The 23,888-nt window shown below is 35.4% G+C and overlaps 1 protein-coding gene across 2 annotated transcripts in view; it reads right to left on the minus strand.

Moving 5' to 3' along the window:
• Window positions 1-23,888, minus strand: part of CADM2 (cell adhesion molecule 2) — a 954,869-nt gene that overhangs the window by 128,015 nt on the left and 802,966 nt on the right. For both annotated transcript variants that reach the window (XM_040980623.1, XM_040980622.1), the window contains one exon: window positions 1,195-1,347. In XM_040980623.1, coding sequence (XP_040836557.1) covers window positions 1,195-1,347 — 153 coding nt within the window. The remainder of the gene's footprint in view (window positions 1-1,194; window positions 1,348-23,888) is intronic.

A 23,888-nucleotide genomic window follows, 5' to 3' on the forward strand; every position in this document is an offset into this window, starting at 1 on the left:
GGGACTATCTGTTGGGTTGTGCTTTTCTCCTTTGTTTCTTTTTTCCCCCCTTGGATTTACCTTTATGCTGTTGCTTTCATTTTTTTAACTCTATGTCACATTACCATTTACTAAACCAAATTCATCCGTCATTCAATCTTTGGTTTTCAACAATAACGTGTTCATCTTTGAAAATTGTTCTGAAATACCACATTGTAGTGGTATACATTTTCCTTAATGGCAAACTTCTGAGGCTTTTTCAGAAGCAGTCCCAGTGAAACTTGCAAGGAAACATATTTTATATCCTATGCACAAAACCAATTCATCTAACTGGATTAACTTTAATATTCTCACCCGAAGAACAGGATGTATTAGTCCTTTTAAAAGCAACATTGTGCCCTTATCTAAGTAAAAAGGAAGGCAAGCTAGAGGTTGAAAAAAAATCAATCTTTAAATTCCTCTAAGTTGCTCAGTGCACAGGTGTGTTTCAATGAACTGCAGCAATTTTAGCTGATTGGGGCACTGACGCCTGCAGAATCACTGAGAGCTCCAAACTGCAACTGTATTTCCTCAGAATCCCTTATGAATGTGTTGCTTTTTTGTGTCACTTTAACCTTTGGGAAAATGGCCCAATACTTAGAGAATAAAGCATAAAGAAGCTACAAGGTGCATGTACAAGTGACAGTGCATACTTCATTTAGAATTCTGGAAAATATATATTTCAAAGGAAAGAAGTCATAAGGAAATGTCAGGGCCACTTACAAGCACTGAACTACATAAAGTGGGTCTATTTTAACATTCTTAGGAAAGGTCTCTAACAGATGGCATACTATAAAGAAGAAGCACACTATAAATACAAGTTGAACACAATGTCCTGCCACTCTATCAACAGATACAAATGTATAAAATACATAGATGATTTGATCGAAAAAAAAATTAGGCAGAAATCAAGATAAGAACTCTTTATTACTGGCTAAGTAACAAGAACATTATGTGTGCATCATGGGTGTCATATTATCTTTAAACCATCTTTTGTCCATTTATAAAATGGAAAATTGAACAGATCACTTTTAGATGCTCTTTGCAATAATGTATCAGGGAAGAAACCAAAGTATGCCTGCTAATATAATCCCCCAAACTATTTCTTACTGAAGCATGTTGCTGTAGTAATATACATCTCTCTGCCTTCACATTTATAAGGCACCATGTACTTACCCAAGACAGTGAGATAGGCCTTGGAAGTTTTGACAGGCATTGTAAATAAAGAACAGGTGTACTGTCCTTCATCAGAGAGAGACACATCGCTGACACTGATGCTCAATTCATGCCAGGAAGCCCGGACCAGCTCAATCCTATTGTCCCTTAAAGCTGCAAAGATAAAGTAGTGAGTATGAACAACAATATTAAAACAGTGAGTAATTTTAAACTACATATCTTTAACATAATAAACCTATTCTTTGGCCATGTGTCTTAACTCTTATTTCCAAAAACAGTTTTAAAAAAGATTTAAACATATTGTAGTATTTTATCAGAGTTAAGATCAAAATGGAATAAAGTGCACAGCAGTGTTCTTGCAAATAACTTTTTTAAAAATTAAATGATTGCATCTAGTACAATACTTTGGATGTGGTAGAAGCTGGTAGTTTCAGAAATGTCTTTACTGCACAATGTCTTTCGTAGAATGCCAATGCCAAGAAAACCAAAAGCAAGGTGAGATCACTCTAATGATTGAAAAATTGTGGATAACAATAAATGCTGCAAACTGGTCAAGATATCAACAAAGAATATTGGGATGTAAAAAGCTCTCTGAAGTAGGAGAGTTTACTAAACTGTACTTAACCCTGAGTTGATTGTAGCTAGAAAGCACCTGCAAGCTACCTGAGGCTCAAATTTACTCTGCTTCTCTTTTATACTATGCTCAACCATTCCTTTGTTCAAACTTCTTTTGCCATCACAGAACACATACTTCTACAAAAGCTCCTTTAATATTTTATCTAATTATGTTCCTTTTCACTTATTCAGTGGAGAGGGAGTGAGGAGGACAAAAATATAGCTATTATTATGTGGTCTACAAAGCAGAGCTACAAAATCCAGAATTAAGCAATAAATAAATGAGTGCTCTCAAAAGCAGAAAGAGGACATAGGAGTGAGTAGGAATATCAGCAGCCAAATAACAGCACTGTGTCTCCTCAATCAACAGTCAACAGTGACTCAGATCCAGCTTCTGCCTATTGCAAACCAGCATTAGATGCTAGCGTAGACGACTCTCTCCATGTACTGATCGAATAGAAATGTTCCCTGCAACACCTCAGTAGAGCTTGCCTGACATGCAAGAGGGATCAAGAAGGAACTTGATTAAGAACAAACATCTAAAAAAGCAAAGCAATAGCTTCCATCACCCCAAGACTCCCCTTACCCAGCTAGTGACAACTGACAATCCTCACAGAGGATTGCTGAGGGTCACTTCACGAGTATCAGTCCTGGAAGGGATCTTCCCAGAGAACCTTGTATTCTTAGAAAACCCTGTCCTGCTTACACAAAAGCCAACCAGGCAGCCTGGCTTAGGGATCTATGCTAAATGCCTCCTTAGCTTGCACCAGCAGAAATCTAGTGAGGCTTTAAAAAAACTATAAGGAACTAAATAGCATCACAATATGTAAAATTAAATTGTGAGGACCTTAGAATGTGATGAAAGCTATGACCTTGACACTAAGATACCAAAACTGAGTAGCTGTCTCAAAAAAAATAAATAAATAAAAAGACAAATTCAGAGACTCCAGAGTCTCTGAATGTAATAGACAAAATGCTTATGATATTATGAAAAAGGTCTTGAGTATACAAAATATCAGAAAAATTAGGATATCAAATAGGTATATTGCAATACCAGAGAAACCATGAAAAATGCATAAAAGGTGTCTCGCTCAAAGGTACTGTACAGAAATCAAGATAGAATTTATACAGTATTTTGAAATACAAAATGAAAAAGATACAGCACAAATAATTGGTTACCAAGGTATAGAGGTAGTTGAGACAGGGGAGAAATGAGGAATGTGGGTGTTGTTCTACAAGGACAGTGTACGAGGTATTTGTGGTGATAGGTATTCTTTGTGTGTTAACTGTGGCAATAAACATGCTTATCTGTACATATGGTAATATTGTGAAGAGCTGAATACGTCCACATATGTATGTATATACATTATAGTACGACAATACGAAAAACTGCTGAAAGGTAAATAAGATTAATGGACTACTCCAGTATCAATTTCCTAGTTGAGATACTATTTTAGACATTGCACATCATTAACTATGTGACAGTTCTTGATTAAATATCTGTAGCCATAAATAATTATACAAAAAAACTAAATTGAAAAAATATATATGCGCATTTGGTGGAGTAGGATTAATGGATAGAATATCGAAGCATCAAAATTTTATATACATTCTTTGTACACAAAGAAGGCTTATTGCTACCATATGTTTATAGATAACTTTTGTTTTCCCATGTTCTGGATAAGAGGAGCACACAATTTTAAACTATTTAATTTTTTGGAAACCTTATATTTTTAGAAATTTTAAATTTATATAGTCAAATAACAAGTACCTAAATCATTGCAGTTCCTTTTTTCCTTTTTTGCTATTCTTCATTAACTTCGATTTCATAAGGATTCATGAATTTCAAAATATTTTTGAAAACAGTTGTTATTAAATATGAACCTTTTTGAAATGTCTATTTAATACCTTTTCCAATAAAACATTATATATAAACACAATGTTTACTTGTTAACAGTGGAACACTGACTTCTAATTCTCATAATAGGAACTCATGCTACATCAACCACCTTTCAAAGCTGTAGTTTCACATATCAATATTGTACAAGTATATTTACATATACTATTCAATTTTCCCATACAATATTATATCTGCTTCTTTATCACAAATGTCCCAAAAGGGAACATCTCAAATTCTGACAATGACACTGCACAGGTAAAGACGTTATCTATTCCATGTTCAAGTTCACTTCCAATAACGCAGGTCATAGCAAAAAAGAGACAAAGTTTATAATTTTCAGATAACGTGGACAAATGCAATTTAATTTTCTTTCAGGAATCTACTGTCAAACGTAATTACTCAATGTGAATGGATATAAAATGTTCACATTTAAAGAAATTTTACAGAATAAAATTCAAAGTACTGACTTAAAAAAAATCCACCCTCTAGACACGTATATAAAATTAAGTTTCAGGTGAATAATAACTGCTCACTTATTTATATCATCAGATTATCTTGAGAAGTGAATGAGATCATGTATCATGTAAAGTATCTTGAAATACACATGTAATGATATGAAAATATTTATAATTTAGAATTTTCAGGATAACCTCTATATTCTAGTGGCTATAACATTTAATTAATCTACTTATCAAATTATATAGTACATCAAGCTAATTTTTGTGATTATTTTCAGCCATGAACAACTGTAAACTATGTTCAGAATACATTAATCTTACCTCATTCTTTTTACTGCTTAACAATATAAACTTACAGAATTCCCTTATGATCATGGTACACTTTTCGGGTTTGTGTTCAGTATAAGTAATTGTCGTAAGCGAGTAAACGTATAAGGTATATAGTTTAGAATTTGAGAGCTATGTTTAAATATGTGTTCAAAAACAGATATTCTCAAGAAACTTCTAAAATCATTTAAATTTTCATTAATAGCTTATTTCCCAAAAATCAGAGCTTCCTGATGATATTTTGCACATGGGAGAATGTTTTAAGTAAATCCTGCATTTGCGATGTTGATCTTTTCCAGCAGATAAATAAGAAGTCATCTCCACTTCCCCATAAAGCAGCACTTCAGTATCAAAGAATAAAGACAAACCTTTAATGGTCCGATAGGGAGACTGCAACTCAATTGGCTTCCTGTGAGCAGGAACCTTGCGTCACTGTCTCAGCACCCTGGGCCATTGCCATCTGCACAGTAGGCATTCAGCAAATGGCTATTGAACTGAAAGCGAGAGCTAAACTCTGTCTACATTCGATAAGAACAGAGGGAAAAAGAACTGAAGTAGGAAGTTCTCTTCAATATCTCTCCACAGGATCCTCCATGGGAAAGAAGCCAAAAAAAGTAGAAGAAAGTGTCCCATTTACACACTGGTGAGCATGAAAGAGCTAGAAACAGCACACTACACAAATTTTTAAGTAAAATGATAGTACATTGGAAAATGACTTCAAATATCAATGAGTTAACTTTGACAGTATTCTCATTTTATTTTTAAACATCCAATTTAACACGAAAGCCATTAGTTAGCCAGAAATCACCATATTATTTAACATTTCTACATAGTAAAGCCACAAACTGCAATGAATTTATGATCATAATCTTGTAAGTCGGAATGATTTTTGGAGAAATTATGATTTTTCCTTTGATGACTCTGTTTAATCAATACCTATGTATGCTTTTAAAAATAAATAAGAAATGAAATATTTTCTTTTAAAAAAAATTTCAAAGCATCATCCTACAAATGAATAATTGAAAGGATGAAATTAGCATATGCAATAAAAGGACAAAAAGAAATTGCTCACATATCATTAAAAAATGAGCTAATACGTTAACCAGGGCACTCTGAGGTCATGCCTCATCAGCCACTGGGTGTCCAACATTAATTAGCAAGGTGAATTCATAGGTCAAAACTCTTCAATTCTGAAGGATTTACTGTTAGTTGCAAATAAGAAGCACTGACCAATGTATGAGAATCTATTAAATAGTTCTTAACTGTGTGATAAGAATATCCTCCCAATATACCATTGATTCTGAATGGTCCATCAATCATAAAAATGTGTATTTTTATTTATGCTTGGTGAAATATAATGTTCTAAAGCAATTACTTGGAGGAACTTATTCACTTTTTATACCAACTGCAAATAAAACTTGCTGGCATATCTAATAATTTGTATATACATTTTTTAATGCTAACATGTCCAGACATATGTTGTGCATAAACACCCATTTTAGTTGTACTAAATTGAGCAAGTAGATTATGGAATTGATATTCCACAATTGCAAATGCTAACAGTGTTTTAGAAAATTTGTATTAAGTGAATATTGCCAACAAAATTATTTATCATTGTAATACACTATATTTTATAGACAAATGCCAAAGCAAACCTACCTCAAAGGGTAAATGTTATTTCAACTGTCCTATTGCCTATGCAAATTCTCACAAATGTCTCAATTACACCATTGCACTCTCATAGGTATTAGGCAAGAAAATCATTCTTCATATATAAGTGTTTATAAAATATGTTTCCTAATGTAAATTCAGCATCACAGATGGCACTTCAAAAAACATAGGACTTGCACTTGAATCTACTGTCTGACGCCAGCATCTCATATAAGTAATAGTGTGATTCCTAGCTGCTTCACTTCATATCTAGCTCACTGCTACTGGCCTGTAAAAGCTGCAAGATTAACCCAAGTTACTGGGTCCCTGCACTCATGTGGGAGTCCTGGCAGAAGGTCCTGCCTCTTGGTTTTAGTTTGGTGATGGTAAATTTGTTGCAATTGTTTTGAGAGTAAACCAAGAGATAGAAGACTGTCTCTACAACTTTAATTTGGAAAAAATAAAATGGAAAAAGAGTCATACAATGCCACTTTTCCTTCTTTTTGATCCTAGTGTGTATCTTTTCCAACTAAGTGTCACTACTTAGTTCTTACAGAGATTAGAAAAGAGTATAGCAATAGATGTACTATACAAGAAAGACATATGCAGGAACTGTAAGTCAGCTTGTGTTTAACATTGCCCAAATATCACAAAGATTCCCCACATTTTGTAACAAAACTGCTCATTGTATATCATGTGCTTCAACCATTGCTAACAGCCTCTTCTGCCTTATTCTTATTAATTCCTCAATAACCAGTCACTAGCGAAAGCAACATACCAAATTATATCTCTATTTAATGCAGAAGAAGACCCAGAAATAAGAAAGTGTAGACACCCTCATTGTCATTGTACTGTTCTTTTTTTTTGCCAAATATAGTGTTACTTGAAAGACTAACATCAGTGTGGACAGCTACAATAGTACTAGGAGTCATCGGGAAAAAAAATTTAAGATAATAGACACAACAAAGTATCAACTTTGTGAATCTTATTCTGTTTTGTTCTTTTCCAAACAACATAAAACACTCTCAATCTTCTGGAAGATTGATAAAAGAGCTCTTGCTCGCAAACTCCCTTTTTGACATTCCAAGTTTCAGTCTGCATAAACTTGTTACTGTGAAAACATGGTAGATGGATTTTTAGAACAGAAATATAAGCAGAACCTAAGCAATAGCACTGGGAAGGGCATGACTATTGGATGAAAGCTTCTCAGTGCTACAATTTTAATTTTCAAAAACTTGTTTTACTGATTTCAAATGATTAATGACAAAGTGTTCCTACTTGCAGTCCTATATGTACATCTTTTAAAATAAATACTCACTTATGTTTATTGGAAAGGCAGATAGTATATGCAGAAGCAGATACAGAGAGAATGATCTTCCATTCACTGATTCACTCCCCAAATGCCCACAACAACCAGAGCTAGGTTGATCCTAAACCAGGAACTCAGAGCCAGGAGCCTCCTCTGCATCTCCCATGCAGGCGACAAGGTCCCAAGGTTTTACACTGTCCCTGCTGCTTTTCCCAAGCCACATGCACAGAGGTGGTTGGAAAGCAGAGCAGGCAGGACAAGAACTGGGACACACATGATTCTAGAGGATTCCAGAGAATGCAAGGTGAGGTGTTTAGCCACTAGGCTATTGCACCAGGCCATACATTCTGTTTTGCAAAAATGAAAAAAACAAACGCATACCATAAGTAAAACATGCCAACATGAATAAACTTAGGTATGGGGTTTTAATGGCATGTTGATAGGATGAAGTTGACTCAGTGCAAAGGCCCTTGCTTTGTTGAAGTCCGCCAGTCTTTCCCAGATTGTCCTTCTGAGTCTTCTGCTAAGGAAGAGCCCTGACAGCCCTGCCTCCATCAGTGCTTCTCTCTGCTTCACTCGGCCCATCGACGCCTTGTCTTGATAGCTCATCCATGTTCCTGTGGTGCTAACACTTTTTTAAGGGAACATTTAAATAGTTGTATGAAATACAGTCTTTAAGGGTTGAAATATGTTTTTTTGGCTTATACTTTTGAAATGTGCTTTATCACTCCTCCTCAAAATTTTTCACAGATTAAGAAATAGGAGCATTCGTTTTAATATATCAAGTAATCCACCTTTCTTCAGTGAAAGGCACACACTTCTGCATGGCCTCAGGTTATACTAATATTTCCAGTTAGTATATGGCTTCCTTTAGAAATCTCCCTAGCTTGATTCCAACTATATTCAGGTCTTCCTTTAAGTTCTCTGGATGATATATATACATCATCATCTATATAACAGAGTTCAATCATTATTTCCATTCATTGAAAAATTTTAGGTGTTTCCTACCTTGTCTGGTCTTACATGCATTATTTATGTATAACAGCATAGGATGGTTCTGCAAACCAGACTCAAAATTTAATACATTGTTAAATGTGTTCAATAGTAATTAACATAGTGATCTAACTCCATTTTTTTCTACTAGATACCAATGAATAAGTGAGTAGATGTAAAAAATTATTAAAAACAATGGTAGTTGCATCTACTGATCTGTAAAGAACGAAAAAACAGTCTCTAGATCAATGTTCATTTTAACATAGCAGTCACTTTAAAATCTTATGTTCTAAGTCATTCTTTGATTCTGCTTTCTATTATTACATAAGTTAGAATGCATTAACTGTTTTGGACTATTGGATTCTAAACCTTTAATTTTGTTGCTGCTTCTTTGCTACTAAAATACCATTAATTCAAAGAATAAAAATAATGCAGCCATAATTCATAGTAAAAGCTAGTGTTTCTAAGGCTTTTTTATTAGCTTAATCTCTATTTTAATGTAATTCTAATTATGTAACTGATCATCTTAAAAAACTGTTATCTCCTGATACTGGGTAGTTTGCTCTATGCCTTAGAACCTCTCATGACCATAGATTCAGAATTTGCAAATTTGCTTTTCTTTATTCCTATTCTGAAAATGCCTGTAGGAGGACATTGTGACCCTAGAAGGTCAGCAAGCACAGGATTACAATTGACAGAATAATATTTGCATGAAAACAACTGAATGGATACCTTTTGTATAACTGATTGGATATTATTTGTATAAGAACAACTGAGTGTGTACCATTCATGTAGCTAAATGGATCTCATTTGTATGAGAACAGTTGAGTGAACAGCATGTGAATGAGAACACTTGGTGGAATATACAAAACAGAAGCGTTCCAAGTAAAAGCATAGAAACAGTTGATGGGTTTTGTTGATAAACTCAATACCTCTTCCCTTATCCCATATGTTTAGTTTATAAAGTCTGATGCTCCTAATAAACTTTCAACCATCAATCAGAGTCCCCATGTGTTATGATCGGCTCCATGCACCAAGTCCATTGCTGCAGAACAATGACAAAAAGGGCTCAGCCAAGATGAAGACAAATCCATTGCTATTATTCATATTATAGCTACTTGTGTAATCAATACCTACTGATTTTACCATATGGGAATTTCTTTGTGAAGTAAGCTTTCCTTTGAGAAACTTAAAGAATAGGCAGTTTATCATTTCATACAATGTAATTGTACAAGGTGAATGGAAGTTAGTCCAATGATGGAAACACAAAGGACATAAACTGCCATTTTAATTTGTGACAAATACTGAAGGAAAGAAACCCTGAGTGTGAGGAATCTGATAGCAGAGACTTAGAACTGCAGGTGCAAATCACTGGATTTTCCATTCCTTTTTGAGGCAGAGTCTACATTGATGGGAGGCAGGAGAATGCAGTCTGGCTTGCATGTAATACAAGGAGAGTATTATGGGGCATTGAGTTATTTCCATTCTCCTACAGCTTATTGGTGACCCTATACTGATACGTTCTAGGGGCATTATTATAAAAAAATCTATGTTTGTCTTCAGCAATGCGCAAAAAATGAAGTGGCATAATTTCTCAAAAATAATTACAAGTTTGGCACACTTTCAAACAAAAATTACAGATGACTTACTAAATTATGAAAAAGTTATGAATCTATTAATGTGAACATGTAAACACTGTTAAGGATCCAGCATGAAGAGATATTTAAGGCAGTGACAATGATTTTGACACGTGTTAAAAAGCTCACCATCGCATGTCAGAGTGCCTGGGCTTGAGAGAGGAGTTAGAGTGGGTAGTAGGCAGTTAGGGTATTCTGGGTCCCTGAATAAAAGAGAATTTCCCCCCACCATGTCTTGGACTCACCAGAGTGAGTTACAAGTTACTCACTTGTAACTCTCTTCCAAGGGACAGGGGTGCTATTAGCATATCAATTCCGCACCTGAAGTATCGGCCATCCCCTCTGGCCATCGTGGGAGGGCCTCAGGCCAATCTCTTTATCATTGAAAGGAGAGCAGGAAGAAGTAATACACATCTGCCCAAGGCCTGGAATGTCCTATGTCTGGCACCTCTGTGGCCTTTTGTCCCAAGGCCAAGTACCATGGAAACCAGGAATTTTCTTTGTCCATGGAGAAACATCTTTGAGGGAAACCTTTAAAAGGTGCATTCCCCACCATTGATACGGGTTTTGGGTTCTTCTTCTCTTCCTGCCACTATGGCAGAGGGTTTTGCTTCTTGTCCTCCTGCCACTATGGCAGGAGGTAAGGGTCTTTTCTATCTCAAAACCCCCTCCCGTCGCTAGGACGGGAGTCTTCTCTTCTCAACTTTTCTAATAAATCTTGCTTTAAAACTAAACTGTGTCCGCATGAAAATTCTTCTTTCCTGCGAGACAAGAATTTGAGGTTTCTGCCATACTCAGAGTCAAAAATCCTGCAACAGGCTCAGGTCTCTGCAGTGACTGATTGCAGCTTCTTGTGAATGTGCTGCACAGGAGCCAGCAGATGATGGCTCAGTAGTTGATTCATTGCTGCCCATTGGACAGGCCTGAATGGGGTTTCTAGCTCCTGGCTTTAACCTAGTCCAGTCTCTGCTACTACTGCTATTTCGTAAGTGAAGGGATTCTATCTGTATTTTTGTTTCTCTTATACATCCAAGCAAAAGAAATTAACAAAATTGTATTCGTTCAACTCTGTCCTTCTGGAACGTGTGAGCATGACCTCAGTGTAAAGATGTGGCAGGTAGTTTAGAGGGAGAGGGTTGAGTCATTACTTGTAACACAGAAAAGAGAGAAAGAGAGAGAAAGAAAGAGAGAGATCCTCTATCCTCTGTTTCACTTTTCAGTTGGGTGCAATAGTCAGTGCTGGCCATTAGTTGTGAATTACATTGCACAAAGAGAAGCAGGATATTGACTGACTTCTATTTGTGATCCCAGGAACTGGGTACATTACATGCAGAGCCATAATGTAGCAGCCATATATAGTCTATTCTGAATGGGTGTGCATGTGTTCCATTCTATTGAACTCTTTAATTCCATGTTTAATGTATTTTTTCAAGTAATGATTTGGACTTTAATTTTAATAGCATGATTAAACCCAATTTTAAGATCATCTGACATGAATTATAGATTGTGCTCAACATTTAGCTTTAATTCAATTGTTTTATTCTAAAAGCCATTTATAAGTTCATGATTCCATGACTCCTCAGATAATTGAGCTTACTTCACAATTTTATCTTAATAACATTAGAAAAGAGGTTTCTGTTTGTCCTACCTTGCAATATTCTTAACAACTGAATGTTAAAGCAAGGAATTAGGAAGAACTACACAAACTAATTAAGAAATGCCTACAAAAGTCTACTGATTGCAGTTATGTCCAAAATGATAAAATACAATTTGGGTAAGCGAAACATTGAGTAGATTGAAAACTATTATGTGAGCTGGCATAATATAGGCTGTTATACATGTTTGTATATAAACTTCAATATATATCTCATACTTCAAAGATCCTTTTCTTTGATATTGGTTTTTCATCGATACATTGAAGGCTATGTGTTCCTATTCATTGTGCAGCTATATCTTTAAAAAACAGGAGGTTTAAGAAATACAGAATTTGCCTTTTGCAAATGGCTTGAGAACTCAAGAAATCATTTATTTATAGGAGTCATCCCTAACATGGAGCCATTGCACTATTTGGTGACTTGATACAGTGTGCATTTACAATGTTTGAAAAAAATAAATAAGCTTAGCATTATTAGTATTAATGAACAACAAAAACATGCTTAGCAGATAAAACAGGACAATGCAAGTTCGCAACTTTAATGTTTGGGATTTTTTGAGCTTTGAAGTATAAATAATTCATAAGCATAAAATGTTAATTATGATTTATTGCATGCACCAAATGCTTGTTTGTGGCGATATTTTCAAAAAATACTCATTTGTTGAATGAAGACATTATTTACCGACAGACTCTTCCACATGAACACCTCACAAATGTTTTAACTGTATAGCCAGTGCATATCTAATTTGGATATTCTCATGGAGAAGGATTTTAACAGGCAATCATTAATGTTAAATATGTACAAATTTTGATAGCCTTTCAACAATTATGGTCTGAAAAAAAACTTTTCTGTCACAAAAAAAGAAAAATTTGAAAAATACTATTTCTTCAAATGCAACATTTCCTTCGATGGTTGTAACATTATTTTTTATTTTACTTGAGAAAATATATTTCAGCATTTGTTCAGTTTGCAATTTGATACAACTCACTATTGGTCTGGATTCACAGGAGAACAAAATGATGTGGCATTTTAGTCAGCTCTCTTTCTTTCCAACACCACATGGGATACTGATCTTCCTATACAGAAAAAATGAAATTCATTTTTTTTCTTTACATCTAACCATAAAACGGCATATGTATCCATGTGGTATAACATTCATATCAAAGAAACAATAAGATTATATGCCATGCTATTATGGAAATGCAAACATAAAGGTGCACTGGGAAAGGAGAACATCTGGCTTCATTAGATAGTGAAGCCAATCCTTGATACTTGCCATCTTATAACTTAACAGGGTCCCCTAGTCTATGAATGCTTCCAGTTAATGTTTGCAGCATAGAAAGAAAATGATCCAAGGTGACACTGTGTGTTGCTCTAATAATCCAAAGCCACATTTCCTGCTGTCTGAAATTTTATTTTTTTTCCCCGCAACTTTGCTTTTGTTATTTCATTAATTTTTCACAAGAACTTGGATCTTATTAATAAAGAAGTTGCATGCTTTTTTATTTTTACATTTTGGTAAAAGACAAGAGATAGCAAGAGTATACACATTTTATTAGCAAATATCTCAAATGCTAATTAGAATTTATGATCGAAAGTCTAACCATTCAAGTTGATATTTCTTCTTTGCTTAAATTTGTCTGCTTTTTACTGACTTTTCCTTTTGGGAGAGGAGGAGATGTAGGAGAATCTTTCACAAAAAATATTACATCTGTATAATAACTAGTATTAATTCACAAACATTCACACATATATGCCAGATATTCAGTGAGAAATACACCTCTAGGGCCCAGCATGGTAGCCTAGTGAATAAAGTCCTCTTCTTGCATGCACAGGAGACCAGCTAGATGTTCCTGGCTCCTTGCTTCAGATCCGCTCAGCTCTAGTCATTGCAGCCAGGTGGGGAGTACACCAGCGGGTAAAAGATCATTCACACAGTCCAACCCTCTCTGTAAATCTGCTTTCCCAAACAAAATATTCTTTAAAATCCCAATGTAAATGTGGAAATAAGAAAATGTGAAAGAAAATGAAGCTCTGGAAAAGATAAGGAAAAAGGAAAGACAGTCTTGATTTACTGTATTAGTCATGCCAAGGCCTTCTTATGAATAGCACTTCTCCAATGTACTGTTTTTTGAGTTCAAATATGAATTTTCTGCACAAATATGCACGATTTAAAGAAGTATCATCCGTAAAGTATGATTTATTTTAAAAAAATATCTACTATTATAACAAATACTTCAAGTGTTTATACAGTTGAAATAATAGAAATTACTATTATTGAATTATATTTTACACAGATTTAGATATTCATCAAAGTTTCCACACATACTGATAAAAAATGTGCCTATTCTGGCAGGGTTTTTAAGAAGCATAACTCTAAAATATAATCACTTGTATTCTTGAGATACTTTGTTAGAATTTAAAATGCTTTCATCCATGAGAGAAGATATTATAGTACAGAAAAATATTTTCATGAGGAGATAATGTATAATCAATATGCACTTTGTGTATTTTTCTATAAGGATTAGAAAGTAAACAGCCTTTAATTCTCATGGGAGTATACACCAAAAGTGACAAACTGAAGTGATGACACAGTCGTCTCTGCCTGTGATGCTGACACAGAGCAGCAAAGGACATTGGATTGTCAATCTTGCTGTTTATCTTCTATCTGAAACTGATAAAGCAAAGAAAGTGATTGACAGCACATATACCTTAGACATACTATTGTTACTTCATATAGCAATCAGAGTCACAGATCAATGGTTTTAAAAACGTCTTATTTCCCTCAATTTCTGAGCACCCACAATCATACAGAGACTGATTTCTAGTCTGATAATATTAAGTTGTATGTATAACACTACAATCCTTGAAAAGTATTTGTGCAGTATAAATATGTGTTCACACCTATCTTGTATGTCACACATCCATGCATGTATATTTATGTTTAGACATGCATTTGTATGTTCAGGAATGGAAAACATGGGAGAGTTCTAGTGAAAGAAGAAAAGAAACAGACACAAATCGAGAACAAAATAACAAAGGAGGACATTAGGAATGCAAATTATTTTTCCTCATATAGATTTCTCCCAAATACATAAATTATTAATTAAAGCCTTCATTCAAATCATTGAATATGTATACAGGAAATTCCAAAGAAGCAGTAAGTGTCTGTTCTGATTTTTAAGAGCTTGCAATTTATTTGGAGGAGATTACACCTACAGATATAAAATATGTAGGTGATAATTGCAAAGCAATGTAAAAACAAGTGGATGATAATGCAGCATAAAATTTGCAAATGAGAGCGAGGGATAGAAAGTAATTAAGTAAGACATTTATAAGTCAAGAATGTCATTTTGGAACTTTGAATATGGATCCAGGCTGACTGGATGAAGAAGGTGATTGAAGTTTTGAGAACTTCTGTGGAAGAAAGGATGAACTCAGTAACAAGGCGGGTAGGACCAGGAGAGAAATATACATATGTATATGTACACACGTTTCTCCATACATTAGTGCAGTGTGCTGCCTTCTCACGCCAATGTGTTTTGTCCTCAGAGAAATGCACGTAGCTGTTTTCACGCCCTCAAGTGTCTCAGGCTTCTGAAGCTCTATTCATCCGGACGCCTCAGCCATACCCATGCCTGAAAGCTCCAGGTTTCAATCTGATTTATTTAGAAAGGCCATTTCTCTCCCTCATCTACGCATCTCCAGACTTATATTTCTCTGCATTCTTTTGTGCAAAATCATCTTGTTATTTTATGATACAGTTCCCTAGGCTCTGGGATTTCCCCTTCTCCCTCCCCAACACACACACACACACACACACACACACACACACACACACACACTGATTTCCCCTATATTATTACAGCAATAGGTCTCTGTATTCTTTAAATATAGTTCTCCTTTAGGGTTAATCAATCTCTAGCATACATTTCAGTTACCTGTGTCAACAGAACGTCTGTTGTACTTCAAGTTCCCTAACAATGCTAGTGTTTAAATAACCATGTTCATCTCATAGCTTAACTAGAAATCAGTTTAAAAAATCAACACAGCTTGATCATTTTGAAAATGCTCTACTCCTTTATCAGCCAACAGGAAAACATTTTCATTTCTGCAACCAACTACAAAACTAAAACTAAAAAAAAAAAGCTCCCCCCCCATGGTTCATTAGAATTTTGTTTGTATTCTATTATTCATTTCACAAGTAACCACATATTCCATGAAAACAAACTGATTCAAATGTAGTGGAGTTTCCAGATAAGTAATGTAGAGGTTGTTCTTTTTGACTCAAAGCATGTGTTGCAAGTATGTAAAAATCAGCATGCAAATTTTAAAATAAACACATACAAACTAGACCTTCAAATAAAGTAAGCAGAGAAATCGCAACGCTGATGTGGAGGGTCATAGGTCTGCCGGCCTGCGTTCCTCTCAGGTCTAGAGTTCTCTCTTAAATGACAGGCTTTAAGTGCTGGCAAACAAAAAGAGAAACGGGCAGGGTTGGGGGAAATCATGAAGATGGAGCTCGATGTGAGTCTCCGTGATGCCTTGATGTAAACCAAGAATGGGAAATAAAAACTCACTCCCCCCTGGACTGTGACATCAAACACTTGCAAGTCCCTGGCCATGAGGACAGACTCAGTCTTGAATAACTGACCAAACTGCCACTCTTGTTGAATCTTCCTTCCCTGAAATGGTTTCGTGCTGGGAGCGTAAGATTACGGCTAATGAATAGGAATCAACATCAGGAAATGCAGAAGTGATGCTTTATGGGGTTTAGAGTCCTGCCAGCAGGCCCCGAGATCACCCAGGGTGAGGCAGTGTCCATCAATCCATCAGATGCAAGAAACACAGGGGACAAGCTGGTGAGGAATGTCCGTCTATTCAACCCAAGTTCCAGGTTAATCAAGGTCTAAGAAAAGCAAAGGTAAGAGCGCGTTTTCAGGTAGTCCCTTCACCCAATAATGACACTGTGATTGGATAAAAGGCATGCCTAATTCTGTTGACCTTCCGATCATATTGGAGGTCACGTTCTATATGCAGGGTTCTATAGACAGGGCAGACAAGCTCTATGTCACGCCCACCAGGTAGCAGGCAGAGACCCCGGGGTAGATTTCCCACAAATCCCAGAAATGAGAAAGTGGAAGCAGAAGACAGGGCAGCAGGAATAAAGGCAGAAAACGTCATTTCTATTTGTGAAGAGTTTTCAAAACAAAATTGCGTGAAACTCAGTTGTCAATTACAGAATGACTAAATAAACTTTTGAAACAATAATAAATGAAAAAAATAATTCTCACTTAAAGAATTTTTTGTTTTTAAACAAATAAATTGTAACACTGAAGCAAACAGAATTTATTAAAAAGCATATAAACCAATATGGAAAGAAATCATTTTAAATACTATTAGAAAATACAGCAACTGGGGGCAACTTGTCTTTCATACTTTGATGCTATCACATGTTCAGTTGCCATTCAGTCCGCACTCTCTCTTCCTATCTTTCTTATTTGGGATTTCACAGTCAGTTTATCAAATGTGTTAGTTTGACAAATGCTTACTACCGTACTTAAAAATCTCACGTGGACTGGTGTTGTGTCATATGAGGATAACTATTGCCTACAAAGCCTGCATCTCATATGAGTACCAGTTTGAGCACTGGCTGCTCCAGTTTTGATGCAATATAGTGATTGGATTTAAATTTACTTGCTACAAAGTAAAACACTTTCATTTACTTTTTTTCCTATGAATTTATTATAAAATTCTCCTTGAGTCATTGATGGTATCTTGGCGACCAAGATCACATTCACTGTAAACATGCCCACTGCTTCTTGACTTCTCCATGCTTACTTTACAACCATACTTGAGATAAGCTGAGTTCAATCTATTTTTGTACTTAAATGTATAATCTGTCTATAAAATGATTTCATCTGTGTTTCGGTTCTATGCTAGCAATATGCTACATTTGCAATCAGTATTTTATCTAGGATAGTCATAATAATTGATTTTTGTTATTAATGATTATGTTTGGTAAATATTTTAACAGCCATGTATGAGTAATGTTAAATTTTAATTGCACCTAAAGTAAGCGGGGACCACCGGACATGGAGCTATCCTTTGACATTATTTGGATATCTGAAGTCAATTATGCAGTGGAGGCAGATATGTGCTTAGTTATGATCAGCTCTCAGTACAACTTAGTCCATTGTGAAAAAAAATAGAAAGGTGTAATTGTTGATGAATTTAGGACTTATTTCTAATATAAAGGTGGCATCATTTGTTTTCACTAAGAGGTGAAAAATGGAAGCATACATGAATTCTTTTAAATGTTGGCTTTTTTTTTTCTTTAAACTGAATGACTAGAGTTTTACTGAAATATGGAACATTGAGAGAAACAAATTGAAAGGAAACTTCCTGTCAAACTCTGCACCAGGCATGTCCATTTTCAATCGTTCATTAGACATTCAGAAGCGAAGTCAAATCAGTTCAGCATTTCTCTCATTGGTTCAAGGCTAGCATTTTAATTCACTCCTATTATGAAACATAGAGACAAAGTCTTTGGGGGAGATCCTGAGGTTACCAGGAAGAGCAATGGGAGCAGTGGCCTCTAAAGTAGATACCAGGAACCTCTCCCATCTCCTAGCATGTGAAGACACAGGAAAAGGTGCCATCTACGGACTCAGAAGTAAACCTTATTAGACACTGAATGAACCAGTTCCATGATTGTGAACTTCCCAATGTCCTAACATGTGAGAAATAAGTTTTTTTCATATTTATCTATTTTGGCGTATTTTTTATGGTAGCCCAACTTAAGGTCCTCTCTATTACTAAAATTTATTGTGGCTGGTGCATGACTGAATCGGCCAGTCCTCTGTTTGTAAGCGATGGCATCCCATATGGCCGCTACTTCTTGTTCGGCAATTTCATCCATTTGGAGAGTAAACCAGATGATGGAAGATCTTTCTATCTCTCTGTCTTTAAGAAACATTGAAATTTGTCACAAATTACTGCATTATTGGAACATATTTTTCTCCATAGACAATTTACCATAGTACATAAGTGTATTCTTTATCAACTCACTTCACTAATATGTTTCCTTCACTTAGTCCAAGATTTTGGTTGTTTATGTTCTATTCAAAAGCTCATTCATGCAAAAAGTGTATGGCACATAAGAGCAATCAGGTAATATTTTTGAATGAATTGTTTTCTAAGTATTTAGATTGTATTCAAGAATATATGATGAAATTTAAAATTACAGAGTGTTAAACGAAATGATAATCTTTGAGGTCGAATATGATCATTCCACACAGGCAACTGCTCAAGCAAAAGTCAGAATAAATATGCCTAAAAAAGACATAAGGGAAATTAAATTTTGAGAAGGAAGATTAAAAATGAATAAAATGGGGCCCAGCACGATAGTATAGTGGCTAAAGTTCTGGCCTTGAAAGTGCAGGGATCCCATATGGGCGCTGGTGTCAATCCTGATAGCCCCGCTTCCCATCCAGCTCCCTACTTGTGGCCTGGGAAAGCAGTTGAAGATGGTCCAATGGCTTGGGACCCTGCACCCGCGTGGGAGACCCAGAAGCAGCTCATAGCTCCTGGTTTTGGATAGGTTCAGCTCCAGCTGTTGTGGCCACTTGGGGAGTGAGCCATCGGATGGAAGATGTTCCTCTCTGTCTCTCCTCCTTTCTGTACATCTGCCTTTCCAGTAAAAATAAATAAATCTTTAAAAAACAAAACAAAGCAAAATGAATAAAATGAGAATGTCTTGGAGTGGAAGATGACTGGGTAGTGAGGCATCTGCAGGTATTTTTAGTGATATTAGGAATACTTACACTTGTTAGAAAAAAGACAAAAGATAATCTGCATGTATTCTCAATTATGCTTACATGTAGAAAAAAGCATATGAAAGTGACAGCAGGAAGGGAGGCTGACAGGTGAGATAATTAGGGATGCTAATTTCCATTTGTAGCATTGCTATACCCCCCAAAATTATAATGCAATGTGCATGTTTTCATATTCAAAATATTCCTCAAACAGAATGCTTCTTGTATCCATCTTTCAAATGCACTCTTTCCCCCCTTGGGTATTAAATTAAGGCTGCAAACAACACTGAATAGGGCTTGTTCATTGGATGTATGAGGAACATTCAGTTGTTCATTAATTTGTGAAAATAGCTTCCTGAGGTGACTTTTTGTGTTTATAAAGGAGGGGACAAACACCTCTGTATCAACATTCAGCACATGATTAATGTGTCAGCATGAGGGTTCCTAAGTAACCTTCAGCATTCTATTGCTAAAGGTGAACTAAGGAGAGGCCAGCAAGGTGCACTGGCCAACCGTATCACATACAATACACGGTCTCACTAGTCTACACAGCAAATAAAAAGTGCAAGTCTATTCAACTCACGTATGTCAGGTAATAACAGTGTAGTTTATTATCATTGCAGGTGCAGAAACCTGCCAGTATTCCAGCCATCTGGGCTTCCTCAGGGCGGTGTAAAAATCAAATATATGCAAGAAATATGTGAGTTGAATTCAACTTAATTTTTTTTTTTCTGATGGGGCTCAAGAAAAAAAAAAACACTTCATATATTTTAGAACAGTGATTGTTCTAAGTTAGCTTACTTTAGAAAGTCATCAACTTCAAATCAACTTCAACTAATTTCAGTCCATTACTGTTGTCACTGAAATGCTGGTGTCTGAATGATAAGGGTTATTCAGATGACATTTTATAAGAAAATTGTGCTAAATGTAATATAATTGAATAAATAATAGTTATAACTCCTTAGAGGTCAATGAACAATCTTTCTTTTAGAAGATTTCATCAGTGCTATACCAAGTCAGTAATTCCATTAATTAGCAATAAAGCATATCTGATCACAATCTATCAGAATATTTCACTTTTAGAAACACAAGATATCCCTTTATAATTAAAGCAAAGATATTATAGGAGGAGCTGCATCAACATCGTATTACTGAAATATGTTTACTTTCCATGAACAGGTTGTCAGACTTTTCAAACACAAAACTAAGTAAAATAAAGTGAGCAAAATGGTCAACTACCAGTTTGTTTGTTTGTTTTCATTTTGCATATTGCCTACAGCATCCAAAAATGGCAGAGGTAAAATTCAGATTTTGTTTTATTTTGGCTGACAGTGCATATTTCAGCAAACAAAGATGTTTAATCTCCCATATTTCATTTTTGTTGGTTCTATCCATGTTGGCAACAATTAAATTAAATTAAGTTTAAAACATTTGATAGTAGAATATGTCACTAAGCGCTTTTTACAACAATATGCCATGTGCTATGAAGATGTAATATGTAACAAGCAATTTTAAATTAATAAAGGAAGAGCAATTCAGTCATTGCATAATGTTAGGTGAATAGTTTACTTGTCAGGATCCTGGGAAGGAGAAGTCATATATCCAGAAGCGAGGATTTGGGGGCATTTTGGAGTGAGTCATGAGACCCAGCTACAAGTTTGAGAACCAAAAGATGCTATTTTACTGTATCATAAGGTGAATGCTTGTACTTATTGTGGGCACTTTCATCTGTTGGGGAAAAAGTTGGCATGGGTAGGAGATAACTACTGAGAAGAAAGTATGTAGGTTGGACATAAAAAATGAAGAAGTGATAAGGGGAGAGGCAAATTTAATGCAGATCAGAAAACTACTTGTGCTTGTGTAAAGCAATGGGCTTTCAGTGGGGCTAGATGACAACTAAGCCATGCATTGTGACATACAAGGTTAACCAGCCACTTGTCACACCCGAACTGCATTTGGGTATAGATTCAAGTCCTGACTACTCCACTTCCATTGAGTTACATCTGTGGTGGTGTACCTGGGAAAGCAGTAGACAATGGCCCAAGTGCTTGGGCTCCTGCACTTGAGTTGGAGAACTGTAAGAAGCTTCAGGACTGATTACATCAGCCTGGTACAGTCCCATCCATTGCAGCCAGGTGGGGGAGTGAACAAGCACATGTAATCTCTCTCTGTCTCTCCTTTCCACCATCCCTGTCTCTGCAAGTCTACCTTTTATAAACTAAAAATAAATCTTATACCAGAATGAATTTATAGTGAATTGATGGTGTAGGCATCTGTTTCCTTTAGGGGTTGCAATGTTCTGGGGCAAGCATCGTTGTAGCACTGAGGAACTCAGGATGATAGGTTTTGCACTAGCATATTTCATTTAAACATCTGCTTAATGAAAAGAAAGAGGCTGGCTCAGAGAAAAGTACCTCTTATGCAATGATGCCTTTATACAATGACTCAGGGGAAAAACTCTTCTATTAATTTCATAAAAAAAAAGTTTACTTATCTGAAAGGCATGATAAGAAAGAAAAACAGAGAGCTAAGAGATACAGAGAGAGATAGGGGGAGAGAATCTTTCAAATGTGGGTTCACTCCCCAAAGGGCTGTAATGGAAAGGGCTGAGTCAGGCTGAAGCCAGAAGACAAAATCCAGGTCTAACAGACATATAAGCAAATTGTACTTGTTACTTTGTGATAGATGACATTTTTTTTCACCTAAGTTAACCATGGTTTCTCTTAGTAATTGTGTGAGTATTACTTCTTTCAATCTTGTGGTGCGGTGTCTACTTTTGTTGCAGTTAAAAAAAAAGAATTTCCCAACTTTAAATGACTCCTGTTGTCTCTCATTTTCTTTACCTATCTTGGAGAACATAGTGTATTTATAGGTGGAATTAAAACGAGCCTACCTATAAATTTCAAGACCATTTTATCGCCTTAACAAATCACAAGGGTATGGAATGATCTAGTTTATATTTTATGCATTAATATTATGAATGACTTGACCTAAAACTTGTGAAATTTCTTGTGGGCCCAGTGCAGTAGCCTAATGACTAAAGTCCTCACCTTGAAGGCCCCAGGATCTCATCTGGGTACCAGTTCTAATCCCAGAACCCGGCTTCCTTTCTGGCTCCCTTCTTCTGCCTCTCCTCCTCTATAATTAATTGACTTTGAAGTAAAAATATATAAATATTAAAAGAGAAATTTCTTATAACTTCGTAGTTTTTAATTTTAAGCAAATGGCCACATTTGAAACAAATAGGTATTCATTTCATTAGCATTATTTTTATACTTTTATTATCTTATTTTTGCATGGTTGTTTGTATGGATTGGGTTCTTTTGGTAGCCGGTGTCTCTTTTAATATTTTTATAATTTATTATATACAAAATTAAGTTTATTCCCTACCTTTGATATTTATTTGCTCTTTTTCATCTACCCAGTCATCTAAAACTTCCACTTACTATTTTAATTACTTCTAATGTTCTAATGACTATACTGACAGAGAAAGACCAATTTAAATGAAAGATTAAGACTGAGTCACTGGTTCAACTGTTATTTTAACAGCATTTTTAATTGTATTCAGGAATTCCTGCTAAACTGTTTAATGTCACATTTCTGTAAACTTTCTAAAAATCTTACATAAAAGCTAAATGATTACACTGGAAAAGAATAATCATCAACAGTATACTTGCATTCATTCAATTGAAAAGGTGTTATTTGAATAGTGGAGTCTAGGTGTGAGGTTTGACAATGGGGACATAAAAAGAGTTATTCACCATACAATTTAATTATCTACAAGTAAATATGTATAACACAAACTGTTTAATTCTAATTGAATCCTTGGAGTGTAAGATGTTAGTTACGTTGGCTAAACAAATTGCCACAAGACCTAGTTTTTGATATTGAGACTAAACATGTTTCTTTCGGCTTTTCTTCATGCCCTAATATTGTCATTTTGCATTTTTGTATTATCTTCATTTTGCTATATCATTGTCTCCCATCCTTTTAGGTTGATGCCTTGCATTTCTCTCAATGTTGCCTATGGAACTTTTTTTTTTTCCATGAACATCAGGACATTTTCTGTGGACAGATTCTGGAACTGTTCAGTAGGATAAGTGTCCGTGAATCAATGAGTATTTGTTTACTGTTCATTAGAGTGTTACACACCATGAGCATCTGAAAAGAGAAGCTACAGATGAGATATTTGGCTACAACCAGCTATCAATCTTCTAAAGAAAAGACAAATGCGCATGTCTCATGTCTCATTGGAGCCTCTGAATCATTATCTATTCATTCTTTCATGCAAGTAATGGGCCTTTATTGAGTTCCTATCATGTACTTTGAACTG

The sequence above is a fragment of the Ochotona curzoniae genome, unplaced genomic scaffold (genome assembly GCF_017591425.1).
Source record: "Ochotona curzoniae isolate NIBS_2020 unplaced genomic scaffold, NIBS_Ocur_1.0 contig_3498, whole genome shotgun sequence".
In the NCBI taxonomy this organism is placed as follows: Eukaryota; Metazoa; Chordata; class Mammalia; order Lagomorpha; family Ochotonidae; genus Ochotona; species Ochotona curzoniae.